The sequence below is a fragment of the Brachionichthys hirsutus genome, chromosome 5 (genome assembly GCF_040956055.1).
Source record: "Brachionichthys hirsutus isolate HB-005 chromosome 5, CSIRO-AGI_Bhir_v1, whole genome shotgun sequence".
In the NCBI taxonomy this organism is placed as follows: Eukaryota; Metazoa; Chordata; class Actinopteri; order Lophiiformes; family Brachionichthyidae; genus Brachionichthys; species Brachionichthys hirsutus.
The window spans coordinates 9,824,208-9,841,859 of NC_090901.1; the positions used below are offsets into that span (position 1 = coordinate 9,824,208).

Sequence of the window (17,652 nt, forward strand, 5' to 3'; positions counted from 1 at the left end):
TTCACCTTCTACCCTCATTCAGGCAAAGCATCAGTGGCAGGGGTTACCGACCATCAATGATTTGCTTCGGGGAGATCAGCATTCAGGGTCACTGTTGACCCCTGCCCATGAATTACACCCCGCGGTTGTATCTTGAGGAGTCCCAACAAGAGTATCCCCCCATTAGAAATTTGAATCCAAACGATGGAGGTTATAAGATCAGCAGCAAGTTTCGATCTTTGAGGCATTGTGAATGTCAAAGTGGAAGCTCTCATTCTGAAATACATAAACGTTTGAGGCAGAAAGTTTTGATTCGAGTAAAATAAAAAAAAAAGCGACTTTGCTTGAAATCGATTTCATTTGATTAAAGCCGTGCGAGTTGGCTGGAAGCGTTTTTCACTCGTTACAACTTCTCTTTTAGCTCACGCAACAGGAATGCTGCTGCAATTCAGACAAAACCCAGGTGAAAAACAAACAAATAAAAATGTTGGGGGGAAAAAACCGGACGATCACGAGGATGGAAATGAAGGGACGGGGAGCAAACACGAGGATCCGCGTGGAGCTAACGCTAGCCCCTTTCACGAACCCAGACAAATGAAGGGAGCACGCTATGCCAACATTACAAAGGGAAGCCTGTCAAAATAACCCTTCTGGTGAATTTAACACTCTTACTCGGGGTCTGCTACTCTGATTTGTTGAGAAAGCTACAGGATCAAATCAAAACCATCAGAATTTGGCTGCCTTTCAGGAATGCAGATTTTGATTACCTAATTTGGCACCCTCAGGCTTCCACCTCTGACCCCGCCGATGAAGAAGCTCCAACGCCGCCATCTTGACAATGTTTTATATTGCTGAACTATTGGCTGCTGGAACCAAGTGTGGAAATGTGGGAGTGTGTTGAAATGTTTTCAAAAAGACATCCTGTGATGAAGACCTTCCTCCTCCTCCCACAAACATAAGAACATTTCTAACAGGGTCTGGGTCCATCACCCGCCGGCAGCATGGTCACTGATGAGCGTGTGCAGTCATCCCAGACAACGGCGAGCTAAACGAGTAGCCTTCGAGCAGCGGGAACGCCGGGATAGGCTGGTCTTCCTTCGTCTCGATGGTGCACTCGGCTGGACCGGGTTGGATCATGGCCACCATGAGGGGACAGCCTCCTGTAATCAGGCAGCATCGGTAACCACTCGAGTGTGACGCCGTGGCCAGCTGCTGCCAGAGGTCGAAGCCTGACGAGTTGTGGGTGTGTCTTTGTGTGTGTGTGTGTGTGTGTGTGTGTGTCTTTCTTTCTTTTGTGTGCCCAGGAGAAAACCCAGACAAGAAACAGCTGCTACGATATTTTCCACAGAGAAGAAATGAGGTGTGCTTAAGTAAGCAGATTTAAATACCCCGGTGACTTCTGCTTGACTGCGCTCCTATTGGCTCGCATCAGGTTTGTTTTCTAGGATTTTTTTTGTGATTAGTATTTGATCCGCATCCAGTTGTCTGCGCGTGTCTTCTTCTTGACCACGTTGGATGTTAGTGCACGGACGCATGCCACTACTGCCCTCTATATGTTACACTGATAAATAGGCTCCACGTGTCTTTAGTTGACCAAACACTTCTACAGGTTGGGAAGAGCCCCCCTACAGTTAATTCTCAACTTCCGTCAGTGACAAAAAAAAGCCTTAGACGGGCAGATATATTGAAGCGCCTTTATTGGACCCCCCCCCTCTTGTCTTGCTCCCTGGGGTTCTCCTAGTCATTTAGCTCATTTGAATTCCAGCACTGGAGACCTCTGATGAGCCGGGTGAACTGTTATGCTGCACGGCGAGACTGCTAATCAATCACATCGACTGTACACATGGCCTCTGCGGTGCTGACGTGTGAACGTAAATATGTCGGTGTCCACCGAGAGCGTTTGATGCACCTGCCCACGGCCGGCCATTACTCACAGCGGCACACGCAGACATGCTGTACATCAGCGTGTTAGGCATTAGGACCTTACTTGGGGGGGGGGGGGGGGGGCGTACGGCTAATCATTCCGGCCTGGAGACGCAATCGTAACCCTAAATTCAGTTTATTCGAGGACAGCAGTACTCGTTTATGCCAAGTCATTACAGCAGACTCAGACACAGATGTAATAATGTCAGAGGCCCATACTATGGCTGACCCCCCCCCCCCCAAATCATCTCAGTACCAGCTCTCGCCTCAGCTGTCCTTGTTTATCATCGGGGGGATTCTTGGACATCATGTGACTTCCTCTGATCACTTCCTCCACCTGTGGCGTTTCTCCCTGGTGATTTAAGCCACTCTGGCACTTCTCTCGCCTCTTCTCTGTTCCCCCAAACAGCAGGGGATTCCCCCCCGTTCCTGCTCTCCCTTGTATCATCCCCTCCCTCATTTACGTCATCCTCCTCCTTCTTTTCTCTCCTTCCTCTTCTGATCCTTCTCTTTTCTCTCTCACTCTGCCCCCCCCCCCCTTCCACATCGGCTCACTCAAACTCTCGGCTCACCGCGGGAGAGCCCTGGATTTGGCCTCGCTCCCGGTTTCTATGTGCAAACTGTGTGCGGTGCTGGGATCCTGCCACTAAGGTTAGAGGAGGCATGCAGGAGACGATTAGCCACTTCAAAGCCTCTCCTGTGTACAGGTGTGAGGGCTACAACACACTCACACACACAGTATTAATCTGAAAGGCTTGTGCTTGCAGGTCCCCGTCAAAAACATGGAGGTCCTTTGAAGGTCCCTCAGGCACCAGGCAGTATCTCGCCTTCACAAATATTAACACCTCCCTGCAACCTTGAACACGCCGAAGACCGGCACCAAGAACGGAGGAGCAGACGCTGCTCAATGTCACTCCGGCGCGAGCAGATTCCATCACAACAACTTCACAGATCTAAAACATCTCCTGTCAAACAACCACTGATGAGCTTCCTTTAAGATCATAAAGTCAGAGTTGTGTGACAACAGGGATGGAAAAAAGACACACACACACTCTTGGCCAACAGGAATGGCTCTCATTATGAGGCCTGTATAAAATAACTTCATTTGCGGGCTGTTTACAGGCTTGTTAGTAATCCAGACCACATGTGTGTCATGTCAGGATATAAAACGTTCATTAAGGGAAAGAGGTTCATGACTCGGCCTTGCGCTTTGCTTAGATCGTTATTTGTATATACTTTGCATGAGGATTAAATGAAATGATTCCTCAGCAGTGCAAAGAATGGCATGAAAGCTGCCGGTTCATGCTCAAAATCAAGATATTGATTGTTTTCACGTGTTGTGGAGATGACTGCTGCTGCTGATGATGATGATGATGATGATGATGCGCTGTGGGTCAGCGTCTCCACAGACATACTGCGCGCCATTCATAAAAACACCCCACAGTCCAACTCTTTCCCTCTTCGTTTTGCTTTTCACATTCTTCCTGGATGAATTTGTCTCATTTTTTTTTTAGCTCTGTGATTGTCTTTGTGTGCTTTTATTTTATTTACTACCTCGATTTATTTTTTTATTTCTGGTTTATTTGAATATGGACAAAGACAAAACATAGACACATGTAGCACAAGTATCTGATGTTTGCATTATAGCGCTTATAGCTAAAGCTAATTCGCAGCACTTGTCCATAGATGGGCTTTCAACACAGATATTCATAAAAACATGGAAAGGAAGGAAAATGTTTTAAAAAGTCATCTATGCATGTTTTTATCACAGAACTAACACAATTAAGAGTAAAACAAGACAGTAATAAAAAAAAAAAAAAAAAAGAAATGTTAGAGATAAAACTATGTACACATTTAAACATGGGTACAGTGCTGCTGCTTGCACATCCAAGATTTCGATGTGGCATTTCAGTCCTCAGTAAGTGAAAAGCCCCTGAGGGGGGGGGGGGGGTGTAATTGCAAGAATATACACCCAACTGTCTGCGCTCCGGTTCCAGGACGCAGACAGCAACATGCATTTAAGGTCAACCAGCTACGAACCCTGGTTAGCATTAACATTCTTGTATTATAGGAACTTGGATCTCCCAAAAAACATGCATGATATATGAACGCAAGGAACAATTACAGCTATCTAACCATTCAGCTGCACATGGAACTCAACTACCATAATAAGCCATTTGGCACGGCCCGAAGGAACGTTGGTGCTCCTCTGATTATTTCCTTTAAGGTCATCCTCAGATCAACATTTCAATTTAGTAGATGATGGAATAACTCCAACTAATGAGGCCTCAGCTGGAGTTTATGTTTTGCACATGGGCAGCGTGACGGCGCAGTGGTTAGCACTATTGCAGCGTAGCGATTAGCGCCGTTGCCTCACAGCAGGTTCTGCTCCTTATCTGGAGTTTACATGTTCTCCTTGTGCCTGCATGGGTTCAATCCGGGTTCTCCTGCTTCCTTCCACAGTCCAAAAACAATATGGCAGATTTGTGGCTTCAAATGACCTGCTCCTGTTTGTCTTTCTGCGTTGTCGAGCCCAGAGTCTCACCCAAATGTCAGTCAGGATAGGCTCTAACCGGCTCAGGGCAGATGTTTATACACTAACCCCACCCACTCAAACCATCTACTAGACAACATGGCTGGTCCACTAATGTCACTGTCAAGAAACACAGTGCTAAAAGTAGCAACTAACACACCATAAATTACGAGAGCGCATGCAACAAAAGGGTCAGCATGCACTTTAGAGGAAATGTTTGTCCTTTTTTTATATTTATGGTGTTTTGATGCAGATGGGTTCAATAAGACTGTTTGTTTCATGCATCTTGAAGCTTTGAAGGAAGAGAATGAGTCTGAATGTAATACATTTCTCTCTTGTGTTTGGTGCAACGCCAGCACGGCCAGTGGATTTAGCTGAATGTGCTCGGTGAACAACACGCTGTTGTCCTGCCTCCATTTAAACAGCTATTCCTCTCATTATTCCGCCTCCATATGGATAAAACAAATCACATACGGCCAACAGGAAGAGAGAAGGAGAGCGCGCGAGAGAATGATGATGAAGCAACTTAACTTTCTGGCACAAACTATAGAAAAGACAGAATCGCTTACACAGTTTTTATTGAAGTGCATTGAAGTTCTTTTTTGGCTTTTAAGTTAGATTAAACAAGTTACCTCTGCCAAAGAGGTAATGCTTTCATGTGACTGTCTTCCTTTCTGATCAGTATTAAGATCAGATGATTTTTTTTTCAACAAAATATAATAATGTTGACCAACTACAGGTGTCCCGTTACAACAGAAGCAATTACTATGCTGTTTTTTTATTTTTGCAATACGTATCTCCTTATGGCGGAGTAATTTTGAATTGTGATAATATTATCCAGATTAAATCAAACAAACAAAACAGGCGACGCTGTCAACTGAATTCTCTTTCCTTCCACCAGAGGGCGCTGTCATATTACAAGCAGGTGGACAAACGCAGAAGCGCAAGTCTCTCTCTTTGCTCCTTCGTGTCTTCATTTTTAACCTACATATTTGCTCTCACCGACATAAGTGATGCCCACGATGCAAGCCGTGCAAGCCGTTTAAAAGCAGGCTTTACCGCTTTAAACAACGTCTGCATTTCCGCATCGAAGGTTTAGGGAAGTTGCTCAATATCGGAGAATCCACGAACTGATCTGAGAGCGAAGTATTCTTGTTCCGCTTTCATCTGCGAACACAAGGCAAAGATAGTAAACACGCATGACGTTAATGTAAGTCGCCATGTTAGTTTGACTGTCAGACAGCCGAGTTAAGTTGCACCGTAAAATGAACGATTCGATCACTTCCGATACTTACATTCGCAAACTCAGTTATAGTTTACTCCGGAAGCTGTCGGATTTTTTGGACCCTCATGGCAGCTGGAAAGATGTCGTTGTTTCGATACGGAAGCCGAACGGTGACTTCAGGTACTCCCAGCATCATGTGAGGTGGGTGGCTGCAGCTATTACAGACGGGCTAATGTACAAACCAAAGGAATGGATAAGAGCCTATCAAAAGCAGAGCAGGGTGGGTCGGATGTGAAAGGTAAACAAACTCAACTTTGTGGAAGATATAAAATCTGTTTTGGGTTGTGAAATATAAGGAGTATATATATTTGTAGCTAATGTTCTTTGCTCTGAAGTTGACTTTATTTCTAAATATTGTTATTGACTGCAAATAAAATACAAATGCGCAGTATTTTAATGAGTTCAGACTGGTTTTGTCATTATTTACACACGCAGGGTATGACTTGTTGGTCAACGCTGCATTCAAACGTTGTCTATTTATTTCTTTTTCAGGAGATTTGATGATCTTATTGCTCAGGGTAAAAGCCCCACCGTGGAGCTCCTGGCTGACTGGGGCACCGCTAACAGTACAGTGGGCGAACTTGTGCACATTCTGAGGAGTCACAAGTTATTTGCTGCTGCTGGTCTTCTGCTACCGGAAGGTATGACTTTCTTTGTGTAGAATCAATATTTCACTAGAGAGCTTATACTAAGGCCATCGTTTTAATGTCCAGGATCTGGATAATGGTCTCTCATAATGTTGACGAAAGCAACAAAAAAAAAGTGATCAGATCTGCCTCAATACTTAATTTGCTTGAACCGCTCCTTCAGAAGAGTTTGCGTAAATCTTTCAACATGTTTTTTGACACAACAACGTCACACAAACGTGATCATGTAGCCTGAAATTATATCTGCCTTTTTAAAGTCATACTAATAACTGCATAATTGTCATTGGTCAGAACATATAATGAAATTTGACTTTGTTAACACGCAACATGTGTATTTTGCTCATCTTTGTCCTTTTATCTAACTTTAAGCAACTTCTCATCTCTTCCTTTGTTTGTCAACACAGAGGAGATCTTCCCAACGGAACCGCAGCGGCCCTTTCAAGCAGTAGAAACATACGGCACAACTCCAACCAGACGACTGGAAGACCCTGCTGCGACGACGTCGCCGCCGCCGCATGGCAGCGCCCCTCGGCAGACTCAGGCCCTCGTGGGGAACACTCAACCAAGCCACGCAGGTGTCTGTCCTTTCACTTCAAGTCCACGTTACCCACATTCTGAGATGTTTTATGTCAAGCTTAAACAGTCGTCTGCATAAAAACCTCCGCGGTGAGATGCACATGAGAGAAGGTTGTGAAGCCCTTTAACAGCAGGTCAGCTGGAAGCCACAACGCCTGTACTCGTACACGCTTTGTCTTTAATTGAAATATATGCTCTATGTGAGTGTTGTGTAATATAAGATTTTGCTAACGTGCATTACCACAATGTAAAACTAAACTAAACAAATTCAGGCATTCAAAAAGCCAAACTGGAAGTAGCCAAGTATCGTCACAAATACGCACCGTGGCATCGGTGCTGTCGTGTTACAACTACCTGTAAACCCCGGGGGAGGGGCGTTGTCTGTTTCCATTCTAACCGGGTAATTCTCTGTGCGACCCTGGCTAGATTTCTCCAGCTTCTTTTACAATGACCTGGTGAGGATCACAAACGACTTTGATGACCGTCACGTGTCGGACGGCGGCTGCAGACTCGGAGAGGGCGGCTTCGGCACCGTGTACAAAGGCCTCCTGGTTAACAGACCTGTTGCAGTGAAAAAGCTCAATCCGGTGAGTGAGCGTATCTTTAGCGATTTCTCGTCTCGCCTGTAGGTTTATGGATCTTAGAAATCACAGCGCAGGCGTGTCATTTTGTTTAGATGGATGACGTCACACTGGAAGAGCTGCAGATTCAGTTCGACCGGGAGATCCAAACGTTGAAAGCGTAGGTTTCATCTTATCCGTGTTAATCCAGTTTGCATTTGCCTTACCTGCAGCCCCATGCTCTTTTGCACACTGTTGGCTGGTCTGACCAGACGTCTGTGGTCACTAATGAATGAATGAATATATTTATTAGATAGAATGTTAGAGTACAAGTACAGTCACACAGTAGCATGTATTACAGTACAAATAGAGTCAAACATCCTGTCTAAGAGGAGCATTTCAAAAAAGCCCTTGCGGTCTTGTTTCCGTTGAAAGTCCTTCGTACATAAATCATCCACAATTAACAATACAAATTTAACAATACAAATAAAAATAAAACCAATATTCAATAACTCAATTGATGCAAAGTAACATTAGAAAAATAAAAATAAAATGATTTTACACCGCCGATGCAAACTAACAATTAATCTAAAATAAATTACACCACTGATGCAAAATGACAATGAATGGCAATAGTTTACATAAATGACAATAAATTACTAAGGCAATTAATATGTGCAACGTAGGTGGACAAAAAAGGGGGTGGGGGGTTGATCCGGAGAGAGTCGTGATGACTATCTCCGTTTCTGTCCCCCTAATCTGTTAGTGCAGCTAGCTTTGCCCTGTTTAGACTACGCTAGGATAGCCATGTCCCGCGTGTGACTTCATTTATCCACAGTCCATCGGTTGTCTCAGGAAGAAAGCAAATAAATAAATAATGAAGAATCCCTTTAAGCTTGGAAATAACTTAACATAGTTAATTAATCCTGGTTTGATGCGGCTGGTTGTTCCGCAGGTTAAAACACGAGAACCTGGTCGACATGGTTGGATATTCCTGTGATGGACAACACCCATGTTTGGTTTATGCCTTGATGACCAACGGGTCTCTTCTAGATCGCCTAGCCTGTTTGGTGAGCGCCGTCTATACGACAGTCTGTTTACCAGGACTTATTTACAGACATTCTAAACCTTTTTTATTTATTTATTTTTTGCAGGGGGGAAGTCCTCCTCTGTCCTGGCCACAGAGATGTTTGATAGCTGAAGGGACGGCAAGAGGCTTAGAGTATTTGCACAGCAACCATCATGTCCACAGAGATGTTAAAAGGTAAAAGGCTGAAACAGTCCTTCTGATCTTCTCACACAACAAACGTCCTAAAGGGATAGGCTGCTATTTTGACCAGTTTTTAGATTTTTACATGCATAAATAAAATGAGATGATAAAACATGCTGAGCTGGTGGGTAGTTTTTATTGTCTTCGTCCAGGCTAGCTGTTTGGCTTGTGAATAAAACGTCAAAGAATCGGTTTTCATATTTTTTTTTTTTTAATGTTTTTGTTCTTTTAGTGCAAATATATTGTTAGACGAGAAGTTTGCGGCAAAGATCTCAGACTTTGGGCTGACGAGAGCGTCGGCCAAGCGGACCTCGACGACCATGATGACGGAGCGCGTCGTGGGGACCCGCGCCTACATGGCCCCGGAAGCGCTCCGAGGAGAGATCACACCTAAATCTGATGTCTTCAGCTTCGGAGTGGTACGCATACAGGAGAACCTGCGAGTAACTGCAGGGTAGAACATAGAACACAACTCAGCACTTTACCGGAGACTTTGGGAAGTCTTTCCCAAACTCCTGACGTCAACACGCCCGCCAGACACAAACAGTAGAGCTCTATTTCGTGCGTCATCAGTCAGTTCCGTGGCTCGATCTGTCCTATATTACCAGCGAGAAACGTCGAACTTGTCATGACGGTAGTTGAAAGATGTACTCGACATTCCACATGTTGCTGTACACACAAGCGAGTACATCTCACTAGGACCGGAGAGGGGACAGTAGAGAGTCTGTGGACCTTCCTGGCATTTAGCCAGTAAAGGTTTTCCTTCTCTTCCAGAGCCCTGTTATTAACCCCCCCCGTCTCCGTTCCATCCACAGGTGTTGTTAGAAATACTGTCCGGACTCCCGCCAGCCGATGAGAACCGTGAGCCGCAGCTCTTGGTAAGCCGCACAAAAGAGGCTTTTGTTGAAAGGGAATTAAACCGCTTGTATAAAACTTTGCTTTTAATTAACATTTATCAATCATCAGGATCAATTAGCAGTCATGAATACAATCTTTGAAAGCAGTGGAGATCAGGTTCCCACCAGGATGACGATGATGCTAATGAGGTGATTTCCTCATTCACCTGTGATGACCCCCCCCATCTCTTCCTCCAGATGGAGATTATGTATGATCTGGACGATAAAGAAGAGGAGCTGACTTTTGAGGACTTTCTGGACAAAGAAATGGGAGCCGTTGAGCTAAGCCAGGGGGAGACGGTCTACTCTCTGGCCTGTAACTGCCTCCACGACAGGAAGAACAGACGGCCAGTCATCAAACAGGTATACTGTTACGCATCCACCAACTTCCTCTGTGACATTTTATGACTAGCTTCATCCCTCAGCCTGTTTATTTTACTTTTTATAAAATCTCTTTAGAAGTTAATTATATCCAACATCTGTTTAATGTTAATATCAACTTGCATGAACTAGACTCTCATAATTGATATTAAAACCTGTTTCAACAGGTCCTGTTGGAGCTTAAAGGAGTTGTCAAGAGCATTTCAGTGGACATGGAGGAGCAGCTGTGAAGCGTAGCTTCGGCACTTCCCTGGTGGGGAGCTTTTTTTTCCTTCTCTGCAATAACAGAATGTGAGTTTACGTGAGCTTTGTCATTGCAATTTACCCGAAGGCGTTAAATGTTAGGCTGAAACACACCCATGCCTGTCCCGTTTCCATCGTGTATTAAGGCCGTTGAAGGAATTGAATTAATGAAATACCAAAGAAAACATTTCATAATTTTATTTTTCTTTGAAAGACTCGTCAGACAACAAATAAGACCAAACGTTTTTTAATTGACATTTATGTATATGAGGTGAGCTTAACCTGCCTAATATTATTAATCAGTAGATCAGTGTGGCAACATCTTAGATCAAGGTATTAACATTCCCTTTTCTATTTGACGATGTGGATTCTCTCGGCTAGGGAAACTGGCGGCGCTTTTAGCAGCTTCCTTTTAAGACATGAGATGTTCTGATAAATATTTCTGGAAGCCCCTGTCCTTTCTTCTGCCATCCTCACACGAACAGACCAACCGCTACAGTATGTACATTTTCAGCATTTGCATAGAAAAATACATTTTTCAGCAGATGATTTTTTTTTCCTCATGTAAACCAGTTATATCAAAAAAGTCATATTTTTAATATATAAAATGCACTAATAAAATTAATCAACGGACAGTGGGATAATTCTATTTCCTGCTTTGGAGCACTGACAGTAGGAGACAAACACGTTACACAAATTACATGAAACGATAGACTCAAGGAATGCAATTTAGGAATTTTGCACATGTGAACTGAAAATGGGAATTTTTTATCATTTGGCGAAAGTTCACATTAGAAGCACAAACACTTCTCAAGTGTCAGCTGGCAAAATCATAGAAACTTCAAGTCTGACTTGTTTTTTTGGCCACTTTCGAACACTGTACAACATTTTTGTGACTGTACTTCCGTTTGGCAAGCTACAAATGGAACCTCTGAAGGATGTCATTGCTCAGTTGTCCTTGGCGTGCATAGTTGGGTCTCTGGTGAACTTAAAGAACCCGAAGGTGTCATCTTATTCTTTTAAACAACATCTTAAATATAACTGCCCCCCCCCCCCCCCCCCCCCCGATGCGCCACTGTGGAACACGCTTGGGGTGGGTTTGGTGGCCTGTCTTAATCGTCGTCCTCTCTCTCTGCGGGGGGGCGGGTGATGCGACGGCGACCCTTCTTCCCCAAAGGCCCCTTGGGCTTGGCGAAGGCCTGCTTGTGTGCGTGTTGCGTGGGATGCACCTCATCATACAGGAAGTCGCTGGTCAGTTCCTCCCCGTTTTGGATCTCCAACTGAAGAACAGATAAAAAAAAAAAAAAAGATGCACGTGAAGCATCCACTTGAGCTCTGACTAGAAGAAATAAGATTTTTGATGTCCATATGAAACAAAAAACCTTTCTAACTATCGCATTAAAAGGCATCCCCGTAAATGCCCAAATAAGGATTAAGCATTGGCCCTTTTAATAAATGATGCCCGATCGTTGCTGTTATTCTAAATTTGATGCTCATTTAGTCACGAATATTTAATTCAGGGGAAATATCTAGAATGTTAAAATGTCGGCGGCTGGTGACCTTCACCTTTTTCTCAATCTCGATCTGGAGAATGTTTTCCACCGCGTAAACACAGGACTGTTTGCAGCTGGAATACAGCATCCTGTCTCTGACGCTACAGCTGTATCCGGGCATAGAGTAGATGAAGACTGCAAGGAGACGAAGAAAGATCATCAACATCACCAGTCTGCCAGGAACACGTAGCGACTGCCTGCTCTGCTGATGACTTGTGAGAGCGTGTTCACCTGTGGACTCCAAGCGGTCGCCTTCATGGGAATGCTTGTAGAGGAACAAGTGGTAACGTGCTTCTTTGTCAGGGATCCTCAGTGGGAGCTCTTTCAGCTCCGTTGGCTCTGTGCTGCACTTCTGGATCAGTTCCTGGTCCGGATCTATTTTCTGTCGACAGAGGAAATGAGAGGGTTGCTCCCTGCATAAGAGCCTGCTGTTAAGTCGACGATAGTTTTAAAATCTAGTGAATTGGAGAACAAACTATCTCCCCCTCTGTCTCGGGTGCGACTTCTGATAACAACGGAACAGAAACCTCATTGGAAAGCTTTTAGGATGACGAACAAAGGGAACTCAGACGGCGGCGGCACCACAATTACTCCTCTGTACTTTGCCCCGATGTGATCATGTGACCCCCCCCCCCCCCCGTTGAGACTTTCACCATGAAGAACAAAGGCTTTTCGGGGTTCAATACGGTAAGTAACTCATTGTATCAGCCTCTAAACAACTCTCGAACATCACCATCTGCGTCTCATTAAACAAACATCGAAAGACAGAATTTTTTGTGTCCATGAAGGTTTGGCTGCTTGGGACTCACCAGTTGCACGTAATTGATCTTCCTTTCGCTAAAACGCCGAAGCGCTTCAATAGCATCCTGGTGAAGAGGAAAGCTCACTCCCTGTAGAGTGGGCGTCTTGGTGTCCACGCCGATGTCCGTCTGCACCTGAACACACCACGAACACACACACGCCGCAGAACTGTCACTGTATTCTGCATCAAACCGTTATATTGTTTTTATTCATTTTGATCTGTACTTTATTTGGCAAATATTTAATCCGCTTTCAAATAAGACGGGTTCTTAATTCAGAGACACCCAAATCAATGCCTGATAGGACGCGGTGTGTGTGTCGTGGGCAGGACGTTTGTTTCTGGAGCCGTCACAGGTTTTTATTGCCGATCCTGGTGTCATGTTTTGCAGAAATAAAAATAAAGTAAAAAAGGTTTTTCACATACAGCAAGTGGCTGGAATTCTGAGGCATTACTACAAATGAGGCGCTCACATCGGGTGTGACGAGGCGCAGCCGTGAAATCACACAGGACTGGAAATGCGAGTAGATTACGCTGATGGATGGCATCTATTTTTAGAGCCCTGCTCTCGCAGATGAAACGCCGTGCAAACATGATTGAGTGTCAGATGTAATTACGTCGCATATACCAAAAAGGATTGTGGGTCTTTCATCCATCTGCTTGGTAAAAAGGCAGGCCCGCCTCCCAAGGCACAGAAATGCTGCATTTCTCAGATTAATGGGATACCATCTCCCTTCAACAGCTGGTCGAGCTCAGAACTCAGTTCCCATCCACTAGATATGTTTACTCGGAGCGCTTCCATATAAGGTGAGAAAGTTATGTCTTGTTTATGCGGCCGAAGGGGACGGACGTTTTTAAGAGCCGGCTGTGTCTCCAACAACAACAAAAAAAACAAAGATTTGGTGGAATTTAGCAGAAAGATACCCTGAAGTCTGAAAAAATTATTTCCAATGCTGCGTTTTTATTCTCTGCCTGGTGGAGTCCATCTGACACGGCTCTAAAGCTTCACAGTCTTCTTCATTGCTCTGAATTATGCTGGCCTCCTCAGTAGGGAAGCATGCGATTGGTCAGCTAGTCGGCACAAGCAAATTACATAATGTGGGTTAATTATGTAGCACTTTAATCCAATTAATGTACATACAGGAGACGCTTTTGACCAAGACAAAACAGAATCACGCCGTTCACCTGCAGTCCCTACAGACCCAGTGACAAGCTCTCAAAATGTGCAGATGCTGCATCCACATTAGCATGTGGAGCTAATCAATCTGAATGCCCATAAAGAGATCCTCTCTTTATTTTATGTGGCTGTGAGCAGTATAATCCTAATAGATTTATCCCCTTCGAGCATCCTGCCGTTCTAACGCATCAGCGTCTTTGCAGTGCGTCAATACTGCCGGGGGGGGGGGGCACTCTGGGACCGCAGCTGACCTTGAACTGCTGGGAAAGGTCATTGCCGGCCCTCTTTGTAATTTAAAACTGCCGCTGGCGGGATTGAAAGGAGGACTACGGCTGTATGTAGGCATGCATTTTCACAACTCTGCAACAACGGCACGATGAGGTGCATCATTCCATCTCAAACAGACCTCGACCGCTTTGTGGTCTCACCTGATCGAGTTTAATCTGCCTCAGTTCCTCCTCTGCACTGGTGAGGGGCAGGGGAGCAGCCAGAGAGCTCAGGTGTTTTCTGTATCCACAGAGCGTCAGGTCTTCCTGACAGCGATAAAAACAAAAAGAGAACAACCACACATCAATGCGGGCTCCTGACGCTCACGTCGACTGCTGCCGGCGTTAGGCAAACCATTGTGGTGGCGAAAAGCTCTTCCTTGATGTGCCCCCCTCCAAACTCTTTCTTCAGCGAGGCTCTGGTGCCAGCGTACAGCATTTTTTGGCGCACCTGTTGAGAAAAAGTGGATGAGAAAACGTGAAAAAAAAAAGGTGGATCCCCCCCCCCCCCCCCATCCTACTGAGTGTCATTATTTTCATCGCGTTTCACGCTCGTTTGTAAAGAGGAGTCTCAATCTGATAGCTTCTTCCTGCTTTTGTGAGCTTTCACTTCAAACAGGAAAAACAGCTTTCAGTGTGAGAATGAATTCATTAATGTTGGTTTATTCATTACAGTCGACTTACGACCTGTGCGACTCCATTGCCCCCCCCCCCCCGCCCGTTTACAAGGTGTTTTTAACGACATACTGGAAAGTGATTGAGCAACAGTTTCTGCGGTCTCACCCACGATGTGTACCGAGAGGAAATTGTCTCTTTCTCCTCCTCATTTTACAGAATCATGACGCAGCAATATATACTCACGGTGATTTAACGTGGGCCGATTTACGACAAGGACGGCCTACGACAATTCTTGCAAGGCCTCCGAAACAAACCCGTGTCAAGGCAGCTCAAAACAAAAAGCTGATTTGACAAATATAATCAATAAAATAATAATCCTAATGTAAACAAAAACAAAAAAGAGAGATGAAAACACATCCAAATGCTTTATCGAAGGTGTCAGCGTTCACTGGTTGGCGAGGTGACTGCAGCTCCCAGACGAGCCTAAACCCGTCGTTGCAGCTCAGGAATGTTGCCTTCCGTCAGCCGTTCAGCGCCCGCCTCCCACACGGAACTTTATTGAGGCAACATTCCTCTTTCCGCTGCTACAGGAAAATGTTTAACGATGATGGACCACGACGACAGTCACTCGCGTGATCCCGAAAGAGTTAAGAGGCGAATGCGCCGCTATCCGTTCAGCGGGCATGAAACGAATCGCTGCCTTCATGTGGTAACTCCGCCCACACGGCCACACGAGGCAGAGGAGGACGCGGAGTACGGAACGCATTTCAGTAAGTCGCGGTTTGGTTTGCTTACGTGGGCGCAGTCTGGCGACCAGGCCAGGAAGAGCCACTCGTAGCCCTGGTTGTTAGAGGAGTCCAGCCGGTACAGGATGTAGCACGGGACCTCCGCCTCCAGGAGGGGCAGCACCAAGGAGTCGTACTCCTCGTCCCATGCCTTTGACGCGTCCTTGGTACAGCCCAGAATCAGCTGCTCTGCAAAGGAGATATTTGCCATACAACCTTCAGCGGCGCTTTCATGCGTTTGTAGCGATTACGCGTGAAGTCGTTGCTACTTACCGTCCTGGATGACTATCTTTAAGACTCTGTACCGGTCTCCGCTCTTGGCACTGGCAAAGGTCTTCTTCACGCCATCGCTCGCTGGGTGAAGACGGGGAAAGAATAAATGGACTGAGGGCATGTTTCTAGTCCTACTTTTAGCGCTTTACAACACCAGGCACCGAGCATTCACACAATCATTCACGCAGCAGTGGAACAGCCGTGCAGGCCAAACGGGCCTGGAATACACAAAAACACACACACTTATCACTCATGTGGCTTTAACATACAGAACAGTCCCCGGTGCGCCTTATTCATCGTGTATAAACTCTTCATTGTTTTTATCTCCCATTTCACGCGCAAAAGAAAAAAGAATCAATCAAGTTAACAGGCCCACATGACCTAAATAGAAGTGTGGAGAAAAATTACTCAAATCAGGGAAAGATGAGTCGGATCTATCAGAAATTACTAATGCTGAATGCAAACTGGAGGAAAAACACACGAAGCATGGCGACAAATTAACGATGCCTCTTTTGCTTTGCCTCTTTGATAACTAGAGACTTGAAGAGTCTAGGGTCGGTTGGACTCCATCATCTCGCCATCCTTGAGGAAGTTGGAGATTACGCATTGTATTATTGTTCTATTCTTATCGTTAAACGGATAAAGATGCCAACCGGGCTTGGTTTAAGAGGAAGTCCTGGATCACTCCAGTGTGGTTGTGACCGTCACCTGACTTGGATTTAAAGAACGTGGCTGTAGCATGCCAATACAGGAACATCCCAGGCCTTTGCCCCTCAGGAATGGGTTAAGATTCCTCTGGAATGTGGCCAGAAGCTGGTGTTCGGATGTTGCTCAATCTAAAGCTAATGGCAGATATGCAACATTCCCCCGTCTAATCAGAGGGCTCACAAAGCCGCGTCACGCCCTTGTGAATGACCTTTTGTTATTAGAACGCTTTGCACGGTAGGCCAGTGGTATTTCACAAGACTTACGTCATGGGAACACCGGCCGATCTGCAGGCAGGCAGTTTGTTTAAAAAGAAGGCGTCGCCAATGCATTCAGGAGGACACACACTTCTGACAAAAATACATACGCACTAATATAAATATATATTTCAGAGTCCCGCAGGTGCCCAAATAGGACACCGCTGATCACACACAGCACGGTAGCTCGAAGCTAGCTAAAAGAAGCTAGCAGGACTAGCTCCTTTCTACGAGCAGTTTCGGGTCTATGTAGCTCGCCATTAAATCACGCAACTCGCACAGAAGAAAACAAACGCTGAAACGTGGAAACGGACCCACCTTGAATGCCTGTTTGATGCGACATCGTGCCCTTTGACGCTTAAATGGGGGAAGCAGCTGATCAGGCGAAACCAGAAGAGTAGGGATGGGACGCCGTGTCGAGTGCGCATGCGTGAAACCCCGGATTGGTGCGTATCGCTTTAACAAAACCCACGTGACCGATACAGGATGTCGTCCGGATGTGCCGCGACAAAATGTAACAAAATGTATCGACTTGTTGCGGGTTTGTTGTCGCTGTGCCGACTGGATTTCCGCTTTGCTCCCATTCATGGATCGTTCTCGGAAATGTGTGAATGTGTGAATTTTAGTGTGTTATTTCATATGATTGAGCACTTTGGTTCATAAAATCCCACATAAACATTTTAACTCCGAATTTTATTACACAAATGTGCTATAATTTTCATGCCAACTCTTGAGCATTTACACAAACAAGCACAATTTGAACCCTTCACATGAACAACTTCACTCAGCAAATGGAGACAATGATATTATACAAAGATGATCATAGTTCAAGTAAGAGACGAGCAATTGAATAAAGATTAAATATTATTTCACAGGCTGATGTTGGGTTTACAGCATGCAAGTTAAAAAAACTAAAACTAATTATT

General features: G+C 45.1%; 2 protein-coding genes across 3 annotated transcripts; one reads left to right on the forward strand and one right to left on the reverse strand.

The window, feature by feature from the left end:
- The first annotated feature begins 5,700 nt into the window (after positions 1 to 5,700).
- irak4 (interleukin-1 receptor-associated kinase 4) lies at positions 5,701 to 10,742 on the forward strand. The gene is made up of 11 exons (XM_068739803.1): positions 5,701 to 5,861; positions 6,213 to 6,361; positions 6,772 to 6,942; positions 7,370 to 7,530; positions 7,620 to 7,684; positions 8,459 to 8,573; positions 8,658 to 8,767; positions 9,006 to 9,192; positions 9,589 to 9,651; positions 9,868 to 10,032; positions 10,218 to 10,742. The coding sequence occupies exons 1-11, from the start codon at positions 5,701 to 5,703 to the stop codon at positions 10,278 to 10,280; spliced, it is 1,410 nt and encodes a 469-aa protein (XP_068595904.1). The 3' UTR covers positions 10,281 to 10,742.
- On the reverse strand, positions 10,525 to 17,069 carry twf1a (twinfilin actin-binding protein 1a). Of its 2 annotated transcripts, none has more exons than XM_068739804.1 (9): positions 17,045 to 17,069; positions 15,765 to 15,845; positions 15,502 to 15,680; positions 14,444 to 14,539; positions 14,251 to 14,355; positions 12,656 to 12,781; positions 12,078 to 12,228; positions 11,860 to 11,981; positions 10,525 to 11,573 (listed from the first exon to the last, which is right to left on the reverse strand). In XM_068739804.1, exons 1-9 carry the CDS (start codon positions 17,067 to 17,069, stop codon positions 11,406 to 11,408), a joined length of 1,053 nt encoding a protein of 350 aa, XP_068595905.1. In that variant the 3' UTR covers positions 10,525 to 11,405. The 2 variants fall into 2 exon arrangements, with proteins under 2 accessions (XP_068595905.1, XP_068595906.1); XM_068739805.1 differs by having other exon boundaries at positions 15,765 to 15,841; positions 17,041 to 17,069.
- Between the last annotated feature and the right edge of the window lie 583 nt (positions 17,070 to 17,652).

Coding starts and splice junctions, on each gene's coding strand:
- twf1a (XM_068739804.1), bottom strand. CDS start 17,069: ATGTCGCATCAAACAGGCATTCAAG. Junction 14,540..15,501: donor GGTCGCCAGACTGCGCCCAC/GTAAGCAAACCA, acceptor TTTTCTCAACAG/GTGCGCCAAAAAATGCTGTA. Junction 11,982..12,077: donor CGACCGCTTGGAGTCCACAG/GTGAACACGCTC, acceptor GTCTCCTTGCAG/TCTTCATCTACTCTATGCCC.
- irak4 (XM_068739803.1), top strand. CDS start 5,701: ATGAACGATTCGATCACTTCCGATACTTACATTCGCAAACTCAGTTAT. Junction 6,943..7,369: donor CACTCAACCAAGCCACGCAG/GTGTCTGTCCTT, acceptor GACCCTGGCTAG/ATTTCTCCAGCTTCTTTTAC. Junction 9,193..9,588: donor ATGTCTTCAGCTTCGGAGTG/GTACGCATACAG, acceptor TTCCATCCACAG/GTGTTGTTAGAAATACTGTC.